The 22,003-nt window shown below is 47.0% G+C and overlaps 1 protein-coding gene across 2 annotated transcripts in view; it reads left to right on the plus strand.

Annotated features, from left to right (window-relative positions):
• The window catches only part of IFT172 (intraflagellar transport 172), a 120,426-nt gene that overhangs the window by 19,960 nt on the left and 78,463 nt on the right, over positions 1–22,003 (plus strand). For both annotated transcript variants that reach the window (XM_054022079.1, XM_054022080.1), the window contains exons 8-14: positions 1,680–1,894; positions 1,990–2,113; positions 4,327–4,422; positions 5,452–5,613; positions 8,226–8,279; positions 8,903–9,006; positions 20,401–20,486. In XM_054022079.1, coding sequence (XP_053878054.1) covers positions 1,680–1,894; positions 1,990–2,113; positions 4,327–4,422; positions 5,452–5,613; positions 8,226–8,279; positions 8,903–9,006; positions 20,401–20,486 — 841 coding nt within the window. The remainder of the gene's footprint in view (positions 1–1,679; positions 1,895–1,989; positions 2,114–4,326; positions 4,423–5,451; positions 5,614–8,225; positions 8,280–8,902; positions 9,007–20,400; positions 20,487–22,003) is intronic.

The following is a 22,003-nucleotide window of genomic DNA, read 5'->3' on the forward strand; positions in this document are numbered from 1 at the left end:
CTTGGCTTTAGCAAGAGGAACTGAGGCAACTGACCCTCTTGCAGCCTCAGTTTCGAACAGCTGTTCGAATAGATTGGTTGTGTAGCCCCAACAGGCACTGCTTCCCAGGAGGTGCATCCCATGAGTGTATCTGTGCAGAGGCAACACTGTACACAAGAACCAGGGGCCACCGAGTGAAAGTGAAAGGTGGGAATTCAAAATGGGTAAAGGGAAATACCCTTTTGTGGATTGTGGAACTCACAGGAAGTTTTTTGAGGCCAAGAACTTAACAAGATTTCAAAAAGGGGTTGGATGTTTATATGGCTAGCAAGAATATGCAGAACTGTCATAATGAACGCTAACCAAATTCTGGCGGGGATGTTCAACCTCTTTCAGGGCTTAAGCTGATCTCTAACTACGCGGGTATGTCTGCACTGCAGCCCGGGGTGTAATTTTTGGCTCGGGTAGACATACCCGTGTTCACTTTGATCGAACTAGTGTGCTAAAAATAGGAGTGCAGCCATGGCTACATGTGTGGAGGCAGAAGCTAGCTGCATGAGTACAGTTCTGCCGTAACCCCTAGGTACATACTTGAGTGTCTAGCCCGTGCCACTGCCCTTGTAGTTATGGCTGTGCTGCTGTTTTTAGTGTGCTAGTTCGATCAAACTAGTGCGGGTAAGTCTGCCTAGGCTGAAAATTACACTCCCAACTGCAGCGTAGATGTACCCAGAGAGACCTAATGTGGGGGACAGATTATTCTACATCGGCTACTGCAGGGTTCTTTTACCTTTCCTGGGCTAGATCCGGTCTGGCAGTTCCTGTGTTCCTAGAAAACCAGTCACCATGGTAAATAATGAGGTTTGGCATGTGGGTGTGGGGTGCATCTTCTCTTCCCCTGCCCCTGGGGACTGCAGCAGGGGTGACAGAAAGTTTTAGGGGGCTTGAACTCCTGTTACTATTATTATTGGTAGTAATAATTCCTGGTCCCAGCAACTTAAGAAGAGCAACCAGGCTCCCCTTTATGCCCCAGCCCAGCATCCAGCCCTGTGATCCTTGCAATCAGGGTGTTTTTGTTGCCAGGATCAGCAGTGAAATATTGGCTGAGCAAAGTGAGGTCAACTTGATGGCTTTTTTGTTTGTTTTTCTGTCTGTCTTTTGGTAGAAGCGATGACGTGTGCAACACTGTAGTTAACAGTGTCGACATTTAAATTGTCAACAGTAGAGTTCAGAGTTAACACACATTCATAGAATCATAGAATCACAGAATATCAGGGTTGGAAGGGACCCCAGGAGGTATCTAGTCCAACCCCCTGCTCAAAGCAGGACCAATTCCCAACTAAATCATCCCAGCCAGGGCTTTGTCAAGCCTGACCTTAAAAACCTCTAAGGAAGAAGATTCCACCACCTCCCTAGGGAACCCATTCCAGTGCTTCACCACCCTCCTAGTGAAATAGTGTTTCCTAATATCCAACCTGGACCTCCCCCACTGCAACTTGAGACCATTACTCCTTGTTCTGTCATTAAGGTGGTGGGGCAGCTCATTCCTCTCAGAGCTCTGGTTTCAGGCTGTTTCTGTGGCAACTTTGGCAGTCAGCCCTAGAAACCCTCTAGAAACATCACAGGGGGCTTTGTACCTGGTCTGCTCAGTCTGCTGCCGGTGCTGCTGCTCTGTTCAGGACTTTCTGTCTTGTTTATTGTAGGGTAAATTGGTGACGCACCCCTGCCCTCCATATGCCCTCACCTGGGCTTCCAGCAGTGTCGTGGCTGCAGGCTGCGATAAGAAGATTATAGCTTATGGAAAGGAAGGCCACATAATTCAAACCTTTGATTATAGCCGGGACCCCTTGGAGAAGGAGTTCACCACAGCAGTCACTAGCCCCGGGGGCCAGTCAGTCGTCATTGGCAGCTACGACAGGTATAGTGCCTAATGGCTGGGCCTTTCCTTTAGAACGGCCTTCCTCGCCTGCGGCTTGTAGTTTTTCAAGGTCATTGCTTCATCTCTTCCCACAGGCTGAGGGTGTTGAACTGGAGCCCCCGCAGGAGTGCCTGGGAGGAAGCCAAACCCAAAGAAATCGCACACCTTTACACAATCACAGCCTTAGCATGGAAGAGGGATGGCTCGAGGCTCTGTGCGGTGCGTACCATGAAAGGATAGCCTCAAGCCTTCTCCAGAGCCACCCTGAGGTGTCCTGGAGTGAGGGTCCTGCCTGCTGCATGGCGGAGTCTGATGTGTGTCCCTACAGTCAACAAGACGTGGCACTGGGAGGGCCAGCCAGAGACGAAGGGGGAGGAGGGATGGGATGTAGAAACGCAAGGAGGAAGGGTGGGCTGGAATCTAGGGTGGGAAAGAAGTTGCTGCAGTCTGGTATGTGATGAGAGACGTATGAGTTTGAGAAATGGCACAAGGGATGGTTCAGCAGCAGCAGGGAAAATAACAGAAGGGGTTTGGCCTGGCCTTCCCAAATGCAGCCTGCTGTCTGTCTCCCCTAGCTCCTGGCGGAGTGGGGAGGAGCTGAGCTGGCATTAACCCCTTGTATTCCAGGGACCAGAGAGTGCCCCTGTCTCTGTCTTGGGGATTCTGTTCAAAATTATCCCAGGCTGAAAGTCCCCTGGGCAAAAGATGTGCCCTACAAGGCTGTTCCTTGCTTCCCCTTACACATTTAAGACCTCAAGTATCAGAGGGGTAGCCGTGTTAGTCTGAATCTGTAAAAAGCAACAGAGGGTCCTGGGGCACCTTTGAGACTAACAGAATTTGGAGTCTGGTCCTGAAGTTTTTTTGCTGTAAGATGGCTACCTTTACATCTGCTATTGTGTGGCCAGGGAGGTTGAAGTGTTCTCCTACAGGTTTTTGTATATTGCCATTTTAGGGGGGAGGGATAGCTCAGTGGTTTGAGCATTGGCCTGCTAAACCCAGGGTTGTGAGTTCAATCCTTGAGGGGGGCCATTTAGGGATCTGGGACAAAAATCTGTCTGGGAATTGGTCCTGCTTTGAGCAGCGGGTTGGACTAGATGACCTCCTGAGGTCCCTTCCAACCCTGGTATCCTATGATTCCTGATATCTGACTTGTGTCCATTTATCCTCTTGCGTAGTGACTGTCCAGTTTGGCCAATGTACATAGCAGAGGGGCATTGCTGGCGTATGATGGCATATATAACATTGGTGGACGTGCAGGTGAATGAGCCGGTGATGTTGTAGCTGATCTGGTTAGGTCCAGTGATGGTGTTGCTGGTGTAGATATGTGGGCAGAGTTGGCATCGAGGTTTGTTGCATGGGTTGGTTCCTGAGTTAGAGTTGTTATGGTGCGGTGCGTGGTTGCTGGTGAGAATATGCTTAAGGTTGGCAGGTTGTCTGTGGGCGAGGACTGGCCTGCCTCCCAAGGTCTGTGAGTCTCAAAGGTGCCACAGGACCCTCTGTTGCTTATTTAAGACCTTGGTCTTTCAAACAAACCTGGTTTCATTCTGTGATAAGATTAGAAGTTTGGTTGATAAGGATAACTGAGTCGATGTAATATACTGAGACTATGGAAAAGCATTTGGCTTAGTACTGCATGACATTCTGATTTAAGAAATGAGTACATGTTAATGGATTAAGAACTGGCTGACAGACCTCACAAAGTAGTTGTCAATGGGGAATCCATCATTAAATGGCGGTGTTTCAAGCGGGATTCCACAGGCATCGTACTAGGCCTGACACTGTTCTACATTTTCTTCAATGATTTGACAGTAAATATAAAATCACTGCTGATCAAATTTGTGGTGACACAAAGATTGGTGGAATGGTAAATAACTGTGAGGACAGGGCAGTCATACAGAGCAGTCAGGATAGCTGGTAAGCTGGGCCCATTCAACCAAATGTGTTTTTAATGCAGCCAACTAGAAGGTCAGACATCTCGGAAGAAGGAATGTAGGCCATACCTATAGAATAGAGACTCTATCCTGGAAAGCAGTGACTCTGAAAGGGATCTAGGGATCCTATTGGACAGACAGTTCAACATGAGCGCCCAGAGCAATGTGCTAGCGAAAAACGCTAATGTGATCCTTGGATAGATAAGCAGGGGAGTGGTGAGTATGAGTCGAGAGGAGATTTTACCTGTGTATACGGCATTGGTGAGCCCAGTACTGGAATACTCGTGCAGTTCTGATGTCCACTTTTTAAGAAGGATGTTGAAAAATTGGAGAGGGTGCAGAAAAGAGCTACAAAGATTATTCAAGGGCTGGAGCAAATGTCCTACAGTGAGAGAGCTTCATCTGTTTAGTTTATCGAAAAGAAGCCTGAGGAGTGACTTGATTACAGTATCTAGGGCCCTTCACTTGCTGCACTCTACCTGCCTTTTGTTTGCTCCCCAGGGCACCCTTTGTGGAGGGGTGGAGCAGTTTGATTGCTGCCTGCGCAGGAGCATTTACAAGAATAAATTTGAAATGACATATGTGGGGCCGAGCCAGGTAAGCAGTTCATAGCCTGTGTGAAGCGGGTGTCTGTGCGTGAAGCTGTGATAATCAGTCACCTGGCATGCTTGGAGTCCTCAGTACTGTCTGCTACTCTCCTGTCTCACCCAGGTCTGCCTCCCCAGCCCACAGACCCTCCTGTAGACTCCCTGCAGCCTGCTTTTGCTTTTTTTTTTTTTTAAATGGAGATATCCCATCTCCTAGAACTGGAAGGGACCTTGAAAGGTCATCGAGTCCAGCCCCCTGCCTTCACTAGCAGGACCAAGTACTGATTTTGCCCTAGATCCCTAAGTGGCCCCCTCAAGGATTGAACTCACAACTCTGGGTTTAGCAGGCCAATGCTCCAACCACTGAGCTATTCCCCCTCCCCCATCACACCCCTGCTGTGATGGGTCTCATAAGCTCTCACAGCTGGGCTCCTGCTTATACCCATCCCCAATAAAACATGGGCTGTGTTTAAAAAATTCTGTTCAAAAGAGTTAACATTAAAAAGTAAAACACCCAAACATTAAAAAGTCTGGAAATGGAATCCAGCCTCTCTCTTTGCCCTCCTGCCCACCCCACGCCAAACTTTGGCCCTTAAAATTTGGAAAATATACACAGAAGTCAACACAGTACATTACCAGGCAAGGGTAAAATCCCATTGCTAGCCAAGGGATCCATCTCCATCAGTTTGCTGGGAAATGTGTATGTTTTTGCATATTTTAGGAACAAGATTCAGTGTGAGTGAGTGGTGGAGGGCAGCTGGGATGACAGACCTGGTGTCAGTTCCTGGCTGTAACGTAGGCTCATTGTGTGCCCTTGAACAAGTCACTCAGTCTCCTTGTGCCATAGTTCCCCATGGGTACAATGTGGGTGTGTGCGAGGGTAATGCTCCCTTTCCTGCAGGGGTGCTGTGTTTGTGAGGGGCTGGGGCATAGAACTACCTAGACAGATAGACATGTACCTTCCTTAGGGCGAGGGCTCTTGTGTTCTGCTCCTGTAGGGTCCAGCCAGCTTCCTTACCTCTCGTCCTGCTCTCTCCAGGTCATTGTGAAGAACCTCTCCACAGGAACCCGAGTGGTGCTGAAATCCCACTATGGCTATGAGATTGATGAGGTGAAGATTTTGGGGAAGGAGAGGTATCTTGTGGCCCATACCTCAGATACACTGCTGCTGGGGGATCTCAACTCCAACAAGCTCAGTGAGGTACTGGAAATCTCTGCAGGACCGTGGGGTTGACCTGGTGTCTCTGGATTCCCAGGCAGACGCACTGGTGTCTGACTAGTGTGTTGGTTAAAAACAACTAGTGGTTTTAATAAGTTGAAGGGGACTGGTTAGCTGAGAGAATTGGTAGTGGGATCTGGGGCCTGTTCTGTTAATTTAGATGGACTAAATGGGCTAAGCATTTGAAATTTAAAGGATTAAATAAAGCTTTCATTTTAACAGCATCCCTTGTTCCCTTGCCCTTTAGCTGGAGACAGTTTTTAGATGGAAAATTCCCCAGCTGTTTGACCATCTCTTAGATGGTATGGACCATGGTAATAACTGTCATCCCACATGGTGTCTGGGATTCAGCTGGGGCTGGTGGAGGTGGCGATGTCATCTCGTTCCCCCACCCCCATCCCTGGCCCGTTCTGGCCAGGACACCTCACGGGATCAGGATGATGAAGGCCAGGGTCCCAGGAAATGGCTGGAGTGGCAGCCATGATGGTGAAGCTCGTTCCAGTAGCGTCTGTCTGTTCTTTCCAGCTGTTCTTTTTGTTCTTTCCAGACTTTTCCCACCAAATCATTTTCTTTTAAGGACCCAGAAAGGGAGTGATGGGTGTTGTGTCTCCCTTTCATATCGTCTCCCTTAATATTTGTTGTTATAGGTTACAAACTTTACATGCTTTTTACAGTTGAGCCGACAATCGGGGTAAATGTGTAGGCCCAGTCGGCACAACAGGTCTTTACCCTCTTGGAGGCCTTGGTTCCAATCTAGTAAGGAGCCCGAGCCCAGGGGCAGGATTTGTGACTTCTCTATTAACGTGGTCAGCTTGTATGTTTGTCTGGGCTGTGTATGTTATAAGCTCTGCAGGGCAGCATCCATATCTCCTTATGTGCTTGTGCAGTATCCAGCACATTGTGGGTGCTATGCAATATATACAGTGAAAATAATTATAGTATATGCTCCCTAATAGCAACCCTGATATTAACGAGTTCCCGCTAATAACAACATTTTGCCAGGAACCAGTCCCATCTATTGACTTTAATAGGATTCAAGGCTCTTAAGCAAAGTGAGCAGTCATGGGATAAGAGGGAAGGTCCTCTCACAGATCAGTAACTGGTTAAAAGACAGGAAACAAAGGGTAGGACTGAATGGTCAGTTTACCCAGTGGAAAGAGGTAAATAGTTGGGTCCCCCAAGGATCTGCACTGGGACCAGCGCTGATCAACATATTAATAAATGATCTGGGAAAAGGGGTGAACAGTGAAGTGGCAAAGTTTGCAGATGATACAAAATTACTCCGGATAGTTAAGTCCAAAGCAGACTGCGAAGAGTTACAAAGGGATCTCACAAAACTGGGTGACTGGGCAACAAAATGGCAGATGAAATTCAGTGTTGATAAATACAAAGTAATGCACATTGAAAAACATAGTCCCCAACTATAAATATGATGTAATGGGGTCTAAATTAGCTGTTACCACTCAAGAAAGATCTTGAAGTCGTCATGGATAGTTCTCGGAAAACATCTGCTCGATGTGCTGCGGCAGTCAAAAAAGCGAACAGAATGTTGGGAACCATAAGGAAAGGGATAGATAATAAGACAGAAAATATCATAATGCCACTGTATAAATCCATGGTACGCCCACACCTTGAGTACAGCATGTAGTTCTGGCTGCCCCATCTGAAAAAAGGAATATTAGATTTGGAAAAAGATCAGAGAAGGGCAACAAAAATGATTAGGGGTATAAACCAGCTTCCATATGAGGAGAGGTTAAAAAGCCTGGGGCCGTTCAGCTTAGAAAAGTGATAACTAAGGGGGGATATGATAGAGCTCTATAAAATCATGACTGCTGTGGTGAAAGTGAATAAGGAAGTGTCATTTACCCCTTCGCATAATTCAAGAATTAGGGGTCACCTAATGAAATTATTAGGCAGCAGGTTTAAAACAAACAAAAGGAAGTTCTTCTTCACACAATGCACAGTCAACCTGTGGAACTCCTTGCCTGGAGATGTCGTGAAGGCCAGACAGGGAAACTGCAGCTGATACTGTGCAAACAGAGGGTGCACCCACTGTCTCAGCAGGCTCAGCTGACTACTAGCAGACCACTGATTGGTCACCACTTAAATCTTCCTGTTCCTGTCACACCCCTCGTCTGAGCAACTGGTAGCTGGGCCTGCTGCTGACCAGACCCCAGAGACTAAGTTCCTGCCTTCTCACCTGGTCCCTGCTCCCTCACCTCATTCTGTGCTGTGCTCCCTTGCCCTAGCTCCAATTACTGACTCTGGTGTGACTCCTGACCCCAACACTACTCTGGGTTCCAACTCCAGCTGTTTGCATGGAAGGCACCAGGCTTGTCTGTGCTGCTGCAGAGCATGGGAGGAGGTTAGTTCCACAGAGCCAAATAGCAGTGAGATTTCAGAACCCAAGCCAGATGCAACAATCTAGATGAAGTCAGAGCTGAAATGCTTCTGCTGCTTTGATCGCTAGCTGGAATCCCATCTCACTGCCCCCAGATCCCGTGGTGCCTGCAGCTTAAGATTCCTGCAGTGCAGTGATGGGGCGAAAGGACCACCAGTGCAGCGGTCATTCACTCCACACCCTTGTGTTGCAGGTGGCCTGGCAAGGATCCGGAGGGAACGAGAAGTTTTTCTTTGACAACGAGAACGTGAGTTGGATTGGGTGAAACTCTTCCCCCTCCTGGCTGAATACACTATTCACAAACTGCAAACATGAAGTCTGTCCCCTGGGGTGGCCCATTTCTTTGCCATGCCTCATGCTATCCACCCAACTCCTGCAGCCTGTGGCCTGCTCCCTACCCTGCCCATGTTTCAGGGAGCAGAACAAACCTTTGGTATGAGAGCTGCATGGGCAGTGTTTCCACAACGGAAGGGTGGAAACACTCCCCTGGCAGCAGAGGGGATGGCAGAGGAGGAAGACACTGGGAGGAAAGTAGACATACAGAGAGCAGACATGTGACTTACTAGGGGGGAATCCTGCTTCACCTGGCAGGGCTGAGAGGCTTGGAGGAGTCGGCTTACTAGCCTACAGCCTGGCTCCTACAGCCCAAGAAACCTCAGCCCATTGGTACTGATTAGTGGCAGTCACAGCCGTGAGACCAAGGATGGAATGAGCTCCAGAGTCTGAGCTCTCCCCCTGGCCCTAGAGGGTGAATCCAGGTCAGGGTGCAGGGCATCCCTTCCACAAACCCAGCTAGTACCTGTGCCCCTCCACTGAGACCTTCCTCGCACACGGCCTGCTGTAAGAGTCCTGTCTTCTGTCTCCCTACAGGTCTGCATGATCTTCAATGCCGGAGAGCTGACTTTAGTGGAATATGGAAGCAATGAAATTCTGGGATCTGTCCGCACAGAGTTTATGAACCCTCATCTCATCAGGTAAGTGTCGCACCTCTCCTTATCCCCACCACAGGCACTGCCTTGAGACTGCATGGGACTGATTGGGGGCCATCACATCCCAAATTGTCCCCGTTGCATGGGTCCTAGCCCTGAGACACAATGAGACCCATGTTGTTCCTGAATGGTCTCTGAGGCTTAGCCTGCACTTAAAAGTTAGATTGAGGTGGCTACATTGGTCAGATGTGAAAAATCTTACATCTCTGACTGACATAGCTATGCCAACTTAAGTAGTGTAGTATAGACACCCTCAGTAAATCTGCTGCCTGTGGACACTGTTGTTATGGCTAGTGGAGGCACAGTTGTTATAGGAGGACAGACGTACATTTGTCACATGCACTTTTGTGCATGACTCTGATGTTCCTCTTTCTGAAGCGGGACCCCTAACTCTCACCTGGAGGCCAGCTGGTCTGATTGGCACTAAATGGAAGGTCTCAATGCCACTGAGTCTTGCTCTATCCCTAAAAAAATCTGTTCTTCACTTCTCTCTCCTTCACAACTGGCCTCTTGTTGAATATTGAAAGGCCATTGCAGAGAAACTAAATGAATTTTTTGCATCAGTCTTCATGGTTGAAGATGTGAGGGAGATTCCCAAACCTGAGCCATTCTTCTTAGGTGACAAATCTGAGGAACTGTCCCAGATTGAGGTGTCAGCAGATGAGGTTTTGGAACAAATTGATAAATTAAACCGTAATAAGTCTCCAGGACCAGATGGTATCACCCAAGAGTTCTGAAGGAACTCAAATGTGAAATTGCAGAACTCCTAACTGTAGTTTGTAAACTATCATTTAAATCCGCTTCTGTACCAGATGACTGGAGGATAGCTAATGTGATGCTAATTTTTAAAAAGGGCTCCAGAGGTGATCCTGGCAATTACAGGCCAGTAAGCCTGACTTCAGTACCAGGCAAACTGATTGAAACTATAGTAAAGAGCAGAATTGTCAAGCTGTCCTGGGATAAGAGGGAAGGTTCTTTCATTGATTGGTAACTGGTTAAAAGATAGGAAACAAAGGGTAAGAATAAATGGTCAATTTTTAGAATGGAGAGAGGTAAATAGTGGTGTCTCCCAGGGATATGTACTGGGACCAGTACTATTTAAAATATTCATAAATGATCTGAAAAAGGGGGTAAACAGTGAAGTGGAAAAATTTGCAGATGATATAAACTACTCAAGATAGTTAAGTCCAAAGCAGACTGCAAAGAGCTACAAAGACGTTCACAAAACTGGGTGACTGGGCAACAAAATTGCAGGTGAAATTCAGTGTTGCTAAATGCAAAGTAATGCACATTGGAAAACATAATCCCAACTATACATATAAAATGATGGGGTCTAAATTAGCTGTTACCACTCAAGAGAGAGAGATCTTATGACAGGTTTCAGAGTAGCAGCCTGCTAGTATACAGCACTCTGTATGCATCTGAAGAAGTGGGCTGTAGTCCACGAAAGCTTATGCTCTAATAAATTTGTTAGTCTCTAAGGTGCCACAAGTACTCCTGTTCTTTTTTTAGAGATCTTATGGTATGTCTACACTACGAAATTAGGTCGATTTAATAGAAGTTGATTTTTTAGAAATCGATTTGGTACAGTTGATTGTGTGTCCCCCCACTAAGCGCATTAAGTTGGCGGTGTGCATCTACAGTACCGCGGCTAGCGTCGACTTTCGGAGCATTGCACTGTGGTAGCTATCCCACAGTTCCCGCAGTCTCCACTGCTCATTGGAATTCTGGGTTGAGCTCCCAATGCCTGATGGGGCAAAAACATTGTCGCAGGTGGTTCTGGCTATATGTCGTCAGGCCCCCCTCTTTCCCTCCCTCCCCCCGTGAAAGTAACGGCAAAAAATTGTTTCTCGCCTTTTTTCCTGGGTTACCCATGCAGACGACATACCATGGCAAGCATGGAGCCCGCTCAGCTCACTGTCACCGTATGTCTCCTGGGTGCTGTTGGCAGACGCGGTACTGCAGTGCTACACAGCAGCATCCCCTTGCCTTGTCTTGCGGATGGCAGACGGTGCAATATGACTGCTAACCGTCATCATCGTCCCGTGGGTGCTCCCGGCCGACCTTGGTTAGGTTGGTCGGGGACACCTGGGCAGACATGGGTGTCCCTGGCCGGCCTCGGTGAGGTCGGTTGGGGGCGCCTGGACCAAAATGGGAATGACTCCAGGTCATTCTCTTCTTTAAGTTTTGTCTAATGGAGATTCAGTCCTTCCTGGAATATCATGCCAGCTGGAGGCTTCTGTCCCAGGCTGCTCTCCCAGTCAGCAGCACCACGTGGTCGCACCTACCCCACCACCTACCTTTGCTCCCAGGGCTCATGAGACCTGGACAGTAGTAAGGAGCAGTTCAACTGAGCAAGTGCAGAATGGTGGTAGAAGGAGGCTTTGGATGTTTAAAAGCTTGCTGGCTCAGTTTACTGACTCGGTTAGACCTCAGTGAAACCAATATTCCCATCATTATTACTGCTTGCTGTGTGCTCCACAATATCTGTGAGAGTAAAGGGGAGATGTTTATGGCGGGGTGGGAGGCTGAGGCAAATCGCGTGGCCGCTGATTACGCGCAGCCAGACACCAGGGCATTTAGAAGAGCACAGCAGGGCGCGCTGCGCATCAGAGAAGCTTTGAAAACCAGTTTCATGACTGACCAGGCTACGATGTGAAAGTTCTGTTTGTTTCTCCTTGATGAAAACCCGCCCCCTTGGTTCACTCTACTTCCCTGTAAGCCAACCGCCCTCCCCTCCCCTCTTTGATCTCTGCTTGCAGAGGCAATAAAGTCATTGTTGTTTCAAATTCATGCATTCTTTATTAATTTGTCACACAAATGGGGGGATAACTGCCAAGGTAGCCCGGGAGGGGTGGGGGAGGAGGGAAGCACAGGGGTGGGGTAGTTGTAACGGCACCCCCTAGAATGGCATGCAGCTCATCATAGAAGCGGCATGTTTGGGGCTCTGACCCGGAGCGGCCGTTTGCCTCTCTGGTTCTTTGGTAGGTTTGCCTGAGCTCCTTAAGTTTCATGTGGCACTGCTGTGGGTCCCTGTTATAACTTCTGTCCTTCATGCCCTTGGAGATTTTTTCAAATATTCTGGCATTTCGTCTTTTGGAATGGAGTTCGGATAGCACAGATTCATCTCCCCATACAGCGATCAGATGCAGTACCTCCCGTTCGGTCCATGCTGGAGCTCTTTTGTGATTCTGGGACTCCATGGTCACCTGTGCTGATCAGCTCGCCAGGCTGGCCAAACAGGAAATGAAATTCAAAAGTTCACAGGGCTTTTCCTGTCTACCTGGCCAGTGCATCTGAGTTGAGAGTGCTGTCCAGAGCGGCCACAATGGAGCATTCTGGGATAGCTCCTGGAGGCCAGTACTGTCGAATTGCATCCACGCTACACCAAATTCAACCCAGCAGGGTCGATTTCAGCTCTAATCCCCTCATCAGGGAGGAGTACAGAAATCGATTTTAAGAGTCCCTTAAGTCGACAAAAATGGCTTTGTCGTGTGGACGGTGTTAGGGGGCTTAATCCTTTACCCTCTTACTTCCCTGGTCCTTCTTGCATGAACAGAGAGCAACAATACCCGAAGTCCAAAGGCGCAAACAATTCAATGTTTATTGGGGTGAACTTCCAGCAAGCATGATTCCAGTTTCCTTCCTTAGTGTCCCCCTTCCCAGCTCTGACACCACAGAGCCATCCTTGTTCCCATTCCCCCCTTAGCAAATCATGATCCCAGTTCCCCCACCCCCCAGTTCCTGTTCCCATCCCCTCCCCCACTTCCTGATTGACTGCAGACTATATAGTAAAACTTGAGTTTTGCTTAGCTATATCTTAACCAATTATTTTACTGAAATTTAACTAACCAATCCTGACACATTGTAACATGGTTATTTAACCAATTATATCCCACCATCTTAATTGGTTTACACCCAACAAAATTAATTATGCAGCAGACAGAAACAATCACAGAACCAGACAGAGACCATGCAAATAAACATACAAAACAATACAGAAGTGAGGATTTCACAACTGACAACTACATCTATACAGACATAAGGGTTTTCCAACTGTGTCTATTGATAAGTGAGTTCTGACCAGACAGAAAACTATCAACCAAAGTTTCCTTTTACATCTTCTAGGCTCTTTCCTTTCTCTGGAGGTGACAGGAATATCAGGACAGGATTGGATTCCTAACAGCCCAATAGCACCTTATTTCCATGGGACTAGTTTGGGATGTGAGGATGTGACCGTTCACTTCTCAGCTTAGGGCTACCTCTGCTGCTTCGCCAAAGGCCTTACTTAGCCTAAGAACAGAGCCTCAGACTGTCCCAGTACGACAAGGCCCTGACACAGACAGACAGTGATTCTGATTCTATCTTTTATACCTCTAGAACTAGCTAAGTGATCACAATACACGTCAATTCCTAAAGTATAGGCCTTTACAGACAGGCCTGAATATCTATATCCTAACCGACGTGTGCAGGGTTAAATCAATCTAACGCTGCTAAATTCGACCTAAACTCGTAATGTAGACCAGGGCTTAGAGTCATCATAGATAGTTCTCTAAAAACATCCATTCAATGTGCAGTGGCAGTCAAAAAAGCTAACAGAATGTTGGGCATCATTAAGAAAGGGATCGATAATAAGACAGAAAATATCATATTGCCTCTATATAAATCCATGGGATGCCCACATCTTGAATACTGTGTGCAGATGTGATTGCCCCATCTCAAAAAAGATATATTGGAATAAGAAAACATTCAGAAAATGGCAACAAAAATGATTAGGGGTATGGAACAGCTTTCATATGAGGATAAGATGGTGACTTTTCAGCTTGGAAAAGAGATGACTAAGGGGGGGATATGATAGAGATCTAAAAAACGTGACTGGTGTGGCGAAAGTAAATAAGGAAGTGCAATTTTCTTATAAGCCAAGAACTAGGGGTCACCAAACAAAATTAATAGGCAGCAGGTTTAAAACAAACAAAAGGAAGTATTTCTTCACACAACACACAGTCAACCTGTGAAGCTCTTTTCCAGAGGACGTTGTGAAGGCCAAGATTGTAACAGGGTTCAAAAAAGAACTAGATATGTTCATTTTTTGAACCCAGTTATGCTTTTGGCCTTCACAACATCCTTTGCCAATGAGTTTCACAGGTTGACTGTGTTGTGTGAAGAAGTACTTCCTTATGTTTGTTTTAAACCTGCTGCCTATTAATTTAATTGGGTGATCCCTGCTATTTGTGTTATCTGAAGGGATAAATAACACTTGCCTATTCACTTTTTCCACACCTTTCATGATTTTATAGACCTCCATTATTGTCCCCCATAACACTCTTTTTTAAACTGGACAGTCCCAGTCTTTTAAATCTCTCCTCATATGGAAGCTGATTCATGCCCCCCAATCACTTTTTGTTGTTGTTGTCCCCTCTGTACTTTTTCCAATTCTAATATCTTTTTTGAGATGGGGTGACTAGAACAGCACACAGTATTCATAGTGTGGGTGTACCGTGAATTTCTATAGTAGCTTTGATATTTTGTCATATTTTCTATTCCTTTCCTAATGGTTTTTAACATAGAGCACATTTTCAGAGAACTCTCCATAATGACTCCAAGATCTTTCTTGAGGGGTAACAGCTAATTTAGACCTCATCATTCTGCATGTAGAGTTGGGATTATGTTTTCCAATGTGCATTATTTTGCATTTATCAGCATTGAATTTCATAAGAACATAACATTCATATGCCATTTTATTGTCCAGTCACCCAGTTTTGTGTGAGATCCCTTTGTCTGCTTTGGACTTAACTATCTGGAGTAATTTAGTATCATCTGCAAACTTTGCCACTTCACTGTTCACCCCTTTTTCCAGGTCATTTATGAATATGTTGAACGGCACTGGTCCCAGTGCAGATCCTTGTGGGGAGGAGGGCACTATTTATCTTTCTCCTTTCAGAAATCTGACCAGTTAGTCTTACCCTCTTTCCTGTCTTTTAACCAGATACTTATTCAGGAGGAACTTCCCTATTATCCCATAACTCCTTACTTAGCTTAAGAGCCTTTGGTGAGGGATCTTGGGAAACACTTTCTGAAAGTCCAAGAACACTAAATCCACTGGATCACCCTTGTCCATGTGTGTTGACCCCTTGAGACGATTCTGATAGACTGGTGAGGCATGATTTTTCCCTTTACAAAGGCGGTGTTGACTCTTCCCCAACAAATCATGTTCATCTATGTGTCTGATAATTCTTTTCTTTTCTGTTGCTTCAACCAATTTATCTGGTACTGAAGCTAATAGAGGAGGTATCTGAGCCTCTAGCTATTATCTTTGGAAAATCATGGGAGATGGGAGAGAGTCCAGAAGACTGGAAAAGGGCAAATATAGTGCCCATCTATAAAAAGGGAAATAAAAACAACCCAGGAAACTACAGACCAGTTAGTTTAACTTCTGTGCCAGGGAAGATAATGGAGCAAGTAATTAAGGAAATCATCTGCAAACACTTGGAAGGTGGTAACGTGATAGGGAATAGCCAGCATGGATTTGTAAAAAACAAATCGTGTCAAACCAATCTGATAGCTTTCTTTGATAGGATAACGAGTCTTGTGGATAAGGGAGAAGCTGTGGATGTGGTGTACCTAGACTTTAGTAAGGCATTTGATACGGTCTCGCATGATATTCTTATCGATAAACTAGGCAAATACAACTTAGATGGGGCTACTATAAGGTGAGTGCATAACTGGCTGGATAACTGTACTCAGAGAGTTGTTATTAATGGTTCCCAATCCTGCTGTAAAGGCATAACAAGTGGGGTTCCGCAGGGGTCTGTTTTGGGACCAGCTGTGTTCAATATCTTCATTAATGACTTAGATATTGGCATAGAAAGTACGCTTATTAAGTTTGCAGATGATACCAAACTGGGAGGGATTGCAACTGCTTTGGAGGACAGGGTCATAATTCAAAATGATCTGGACAAATTGGAGAAATGGTCTGAGGTAAACAGGATGAAGTTTAACAAAGACAAATGCAAAGTGCTCCGCTTAGGAAGAAAAAATCAGTTTCACACATACAGAATGGGAAGAGACTGTCTAGGAAGGAGTACGGCAGAAAGGGATCTAGGGGTTATAGTGGACCACAAGCTAAATATGAGTCAACAGTGTGATGCTGTTGCAAAAAAAGCAAACGTGATTCTGGGATGTATTAACAGGTGTGTTGTGAGCAAGACACGAGAAGTCATTCTTCCGCTCTACTCTGCGCTGGTTAGGCCTCAACTGGAGTATTGTGTCCAGTTCTGGGCACCATATTTCAAGAAAGATGTGGAGAAATTGGAGAGGGTCCAGAGAAGAGCAACAAGAATGATTAAAGGTCTTGAGAACATGACCTATGAAGGAAGGCTGAAAGAATTGGGTTTGTTTAGTTTGGAAAAGAGAAGACTGAGAGGGGACATGATAGCAGTTTTCAGGTATCTAAAAGGATGTCATAAGGAGGAGGGAGAAAACTTGTTCACCTTAGCCTCTAAGGATAGAACAAGAAGCAATGGGCTTAAACTGCAGCAAGGGAGGTTTAGGTTGGATATTAGGAAAAAGTTCCTAACTGTCAGGGTGGTTAAACACTGGAATAAATTGCCTAAGGAGGTTGTGGAATCTCCATCTCTGGAGATATTTAAGAATAGGTTAGATAAATGTCTATCGGGGATGGTCTGGACAGTATTTGGTCCTGCCATGCGGGCAGGGGACTGGACTCGATGACCTCTCGAAGTCCCTTCTAGTCCTAGAATCTATGACTCTATGGAGGACAGGTCCATCAGTGGCTATTTGTCAGGATGGGCAGGGCTGATGCCTCTGTTTGCCAGAAGCTGGGAATGGGCGACAGGGGATGGATCACCTGATGATTCCCTGTTCTGTTCATTCCCTCTGGGGCACCTGGCACTGGCCACTGTCTGAGGACAGGATACTGGGCTAGATGGACCTTTGGTCTGACCCAGTCTGGCCATTTTTTTGTTCTTAATGTTTGCTCGTTTCCCTGTGGGGAGCTGGGATGCTCACTCTCCCATCTCTATGTTTGCCAGCCCAACCTTGAGGTAGCTTCTGCTCACTCACCCTTTCCAGCTGCCTCAACAAGTCAAAAAATGGCTAATGCCTCATCCTTGCTTCTCCACCTGTGGTATCTGAGTCAGCTGAGCACTAAGTGTGTCTTAGTCAGGGCTAATCCTTGTGCTTATGCTCCCCTCTGGACTGTTGTGGCAGCGCAGCCTAGCCCAAAGTGCTGGCCACGCTGTCAGAGGCAGAGTGCTGACTTTCTGGACTAGCTTGCAGCAAAGACTTGGCAGCTCCTGAGTCTATGAGACAGGAGGTGGTTGTAAGGGTTTTGGCCATTTTGGTACACTTATCAATCATGGATGTTCTTGGGGGACTAACGGCTATTTGCAGTGCATCTGTAATTGGGCATCCCAGAGCATCCTCTGACAGATTTCTCTGCTCTGAACTGGTGCTCTCCATCCCTGAGGAGGCTTGTGTTGCACCCTTTAGGTGAACAGAGGCAGCTAACAGGAGAATGGAAGGGCATTGCTTCAGCCTCTGTGCTTGGAGGTAGCAGGATTTGGTGAGTGGCGCATTTGGTCTTTCTGGGGGTTGTCTGTTTCACTGTTCTTTTGCTCTCTGTGTATGGGCTGCATAGCTGGGCCAAGGGCCTCTAAGGAATCAGACAAACAGGGAATTGGAATAACTCATTTATGAGCATAAATGTAATGGAATTGGTATTACTGAAACTTGAAGGGATGATTCCCATGACTGGCATGTTAAAATCAATGGTTATAACCTGTTTAGGAAGGATTGCGTGGGCAAAAGGGACGGGAACATGGCACTCTATGCAAAAATGGCATTACCTGTTTGTGAGTCACTGAGAACTTGGAATGATCTTGAATGCTTACTGAAGAGGTTTTGGAACAAATTGATAAATTAAGTAGCAATAAGTCACCAGTAGCAAATGATGTTCACCTGAGAGTTCAGATATGAAATTGCAGAACTACCAACTATGGTATGTAACATAGCGCTTAAATCAGCCTCTGTACCAGATGACTGGTGGATAGCTAATGTGATGCCAATTTTTTAAAGAAGTTCCAGCGGTGATCCTGCAGTTACAGGCCGGCAAGTCTAGCTTCAGTACCAGGCAAACTGTTGTTACCCAGAACTCTGAGACCAGGTCCCTGCTTCCTTGCCTGGTTGCTGCTACCCAACACGGTTCCTGCTTCCTTGCCCTGACCCCAGGTGTTGACTTCTGACTCCAACTCTGGCTTGACCGTTGACATGACTTCTGACTGTGACTTAACTCTTGGCTTGACCATGACCCCAATGCTACCCATGCCTCCAACCACTAGGTCAGACTAAGGCTAGGTCTACACTAGCGGGGGGTCGACCTAAAATACGCAACTTCAGCTACACGAATAGCGTATCTTAGGTCGATTTACCTGGCCGTGAGGACGGCGGCAAGTCGACCGCTGCCGCTCCCCCGTCGACTCCGCTTCTGCCTCTCGCCGTGGTGGGAGTTCTGGAGTCGACGGCAGAGCGATCGGAGATCGATTTTGTCACGTCTACACCCCTGTAATGGGTCCTGAGAGTATAAATCAGATGCTAGGAATTTAGGAAGTTGATGATAAAGAAAGAAAGGGACACAAGAAGAAATCTATGGCCAGCAGAGTTAAGGACAATAAGAGGAGTTTTTAAGTATATTAAGAACAAAAGGAATGCTAACAATGGTATTGGTCCCTTACTAGATAGAAACGGTAGAATTGTTCATTGATTTATAGATTCTAAGACTAGAAGAGACCATTGGGATCATCTAGTCTGACCTCCTGTATAACACAGGCTGGAGAAGTTCCCCAAAACTATTCCTAGAGCAGATCTTTTAGAACAACTTCCAATCCTGAGTGTACATTTAACAGTAATTAACCATTGGAACAATTTACCAGGGGTTGTGATTCTCCATCACTGGCCATTTTTGAGTCAAGATTGGATGTGTTTCTAAAAGATCTGCTCTAGGAATTATTTTGGGGCAGTTCTCTGGGCTCTGTTATACAGAGGATCAGATTAGGTGGTCAAAATTGCCCCTGCTGGCCTTGGAATCTAGGAATCTATTAATTTGCTCTCATTTTTGTGCTCGGAGCCTATCTTGGATAATTTGTGGTGTAGCAGCCTGGGAGCCTGACCCCTGCACCTCCCGGAAGCTGTCTCTAATGTGTAGACACTCCCAAGTGGGTGGTGGTGTGAGGCTCCTGGTTCCTGCTCCGTTTGCTTCCACTGCCTTCACGGGTTGCTGAGCTTGTGCTATAAGGACTGAGACCCCTACACACACAATGTGATGAAATGGGAATTATCTGTGACAGTTTTATGAAGTCCGTGTGTGCCTCAGTTTCCCTCTGTCCTTTGCATTATTATCCCGGGGAGGAAAAAGGGTTAAGTCTCCTCTTGGGGGCAGCACAGGACATGAGGTGAGGATATTGCCTGTCTGGGATCCAGTGAATGAGGTGGTTGTGGAACTGGCTGGAACCTGCTGAGTGGAGAATCCAAAAGAGACAATGGAAAGCTCCAGTGACCAGAACATTGATAGCTAGCAAACAATGACACAGAGCAAGGAGGTTTCTGAGACATGACCAGCAAGGGATAAAGAGTGGGCTTCTGGAGGAGGCTGGCTGCTCTCCCCTGGGAGTGAGAAAGGGACCGAGCCTGAGATTGAATCCACTGCGGCTGGGCTGGTGGACTGCTCTGGCTTGACTAGAATGGACGATGCTTTAAGCTTTATTTCTGAATGCTAACCTCAGGCCTTCCAGTGCTGTGTTCCAGTTGCCTAATAAGTCCTACTCTGTTTTGAAAGGCCGGTTTGGTGTCACCACAGATACTGGCTAGGGAGCATTAGTCCCTGAAGAGCGAACAAGTCTCTAACAAGGAGTCTATCTCAGCTGGACTGCTGAGCAGAGCTCCCAGGGTGAAGCAGAAATTCTGAAGTCCCGGGGCTCAATCTCAGAGGCAGTGAGTCTGGGTAGCCTAACCTGAAGGAAGAGTGAGACCCCTGGGGAGTCTGGCACACTGATGGGGTTCCTCCAAAAGACTGGTTAAGCTGGAGCATAGGATTTATCTCACGGATCCGTGATACAAGGTGTTTCAGAGGCAGAATTTCAGGGACCTGAGTAACTGTCCCTTCTAGGTAGAGAACCACCATCTGCATGGGACCTGATGGATAGGCTGGGGTGGTTGTGGGGATGGAGAGCCACAGGTCAGGAGGTGTGGTTCCATGGGTGGAGGGGGACACCAGGTGTGGTTCTGGGGGAGGGTGGGAGATGCCCCAGGTGGTTTGGCAAGTGCACAGCATTGTCCGTCATTCTTCACTCTTCTCCATTGCAGCGTTCGCATCAATGAGAGAAGGCAAAGAGGGATGGAGGAGAACAAGAGACTGGCATATCTTATCGACATCAAGACTATAGCAGCAGGTGAATGGTGACCCTCGTCCTCCCTGCCCCGTCTACATTCACATTTCTTCCGGGAGGCGAATCATTAGAGTCAAGTTGCACCCATGTCTGGCTGGGAGGCTGCCCTGCTCACGGGTGTGCTACATGTCTGGTGAGGAGGGTGGGTCTCTAGGGCAGGGCCATGTCTCCTGTCTGTGGGTGCAGCCATCAGTCATCATAACTGTATTGCTGCAGGCACTGTCAGTGCACAGACCCCTCGAGCTGATGAGACGGGCTTTAGTGCTGCCAGGTGAAGCTCCCAGAGTTGGGAGGTATCAGCGTGTTCTGCCGCGTTGCCTTAGGTATGCGATGTCATGGTCCAGTTTCCATGGGACCCTGCCTCATCCGGCATGGCAGGACTTGAGTTCTGGATGCTCAGTTTGAACAGTGTGCAGAGAACAATGGAGTAGAGCAAGAATGATTTGCAGTCTGGAATGCTTGTCATGCAGTGAGACTAAAGAAGCTGTTTATTTAGCTTAACAAAGAGAAGGTTAAGAGGTGACTTGATCGTGGTCTACACGTACTTACCTGGGGAAGAGATTTCTCGTAGCAGAGACTCTTCACTGTAGCAAACAAATGCAGGAGGAGATCATAGAATACCAGGGTTGGAAGGGACCTCAGGAGGTCATCTAGTCCAACCCCCTGCTCAAAGCAGGACCAATCCCCAGACAGATTTTTGCCCCAGATCCCTAAGTGGCCCCCTCAAGGATTGAACTCACAACCCTGGGTTTAGCAGGCCAAGGCTCAAACCACTGAGCTATCCCTCCCCAAGCCAATGCTTGCAAGTTGAAACCAGGGCCGGCTCCGGGTTTTCTGCTGTCCCAGGCAAAAAAAAAAAAAGGGGGGGGGGAGGATGGAGTGCCACCGCCGAAGCTAAAAAAAAAAAAAAAAAAAAAAGGAGTGCCGCCCCTTGAAAAGGGCTGCCCCAAGCACATGCTTGGAATGCTGGTGCCTAGAGCCGGCCCTGGTTGAAACTAGACGAAGATGGGAAATAAGGTGCACATTTATACAGTGAGGGCAATTAACCATTGGCACAACTGACCAGGCGGTATGGCAGATTCCCCAGCACTTGGAGGCTTTAAATTGGGACTGGGTGTCTTTCTAAAAAATATGCTGCAGCACATCCAGCAGTTCTACATTCAATGCAGGAATCGCTGGGTGTGGTTACCTGGCCTACGCTGTGCAGATCAGACTCCATGTTCATGATGGTCTTTGACAGCCTTAAAGAGTGAATAAGAACAGAAGAGAGAATTGCTGTCTGTCACCATCATGAACAACAATGTTCCCGCCTTCCTGGCATTGCTCCCCAGCCCCCTGCTGGCCATGTGGATAACTACCCACAGTGCAACGCTCCGGAAATCGACGCTAGCCCTGGTCCATGGACGCACACCGCCGAATGAATGTGCTTAGTGTGGCCGCATACATTCGACTTTATACAATCTGTTTCCAAAATTCAAATTATGTAAATTCGGATTAATCCTGTAGTGTAGACATACCCT

The sequence above is a fragment of the Malaclemys terrapin genome, chromosome 3 (assembly GCF_027887155.1).
Source record: "Malaclemys terrapin pileata isolate rMalTer1 chromosome 3, rMalTer1.hap1, whole genome shotgun sequence".
Classification (NCBI taxonomy): Eukaryota; Metazoa; Chordata; order Testudines; family Emydidae; genus Malaclemys; species Malaclemys terrapin.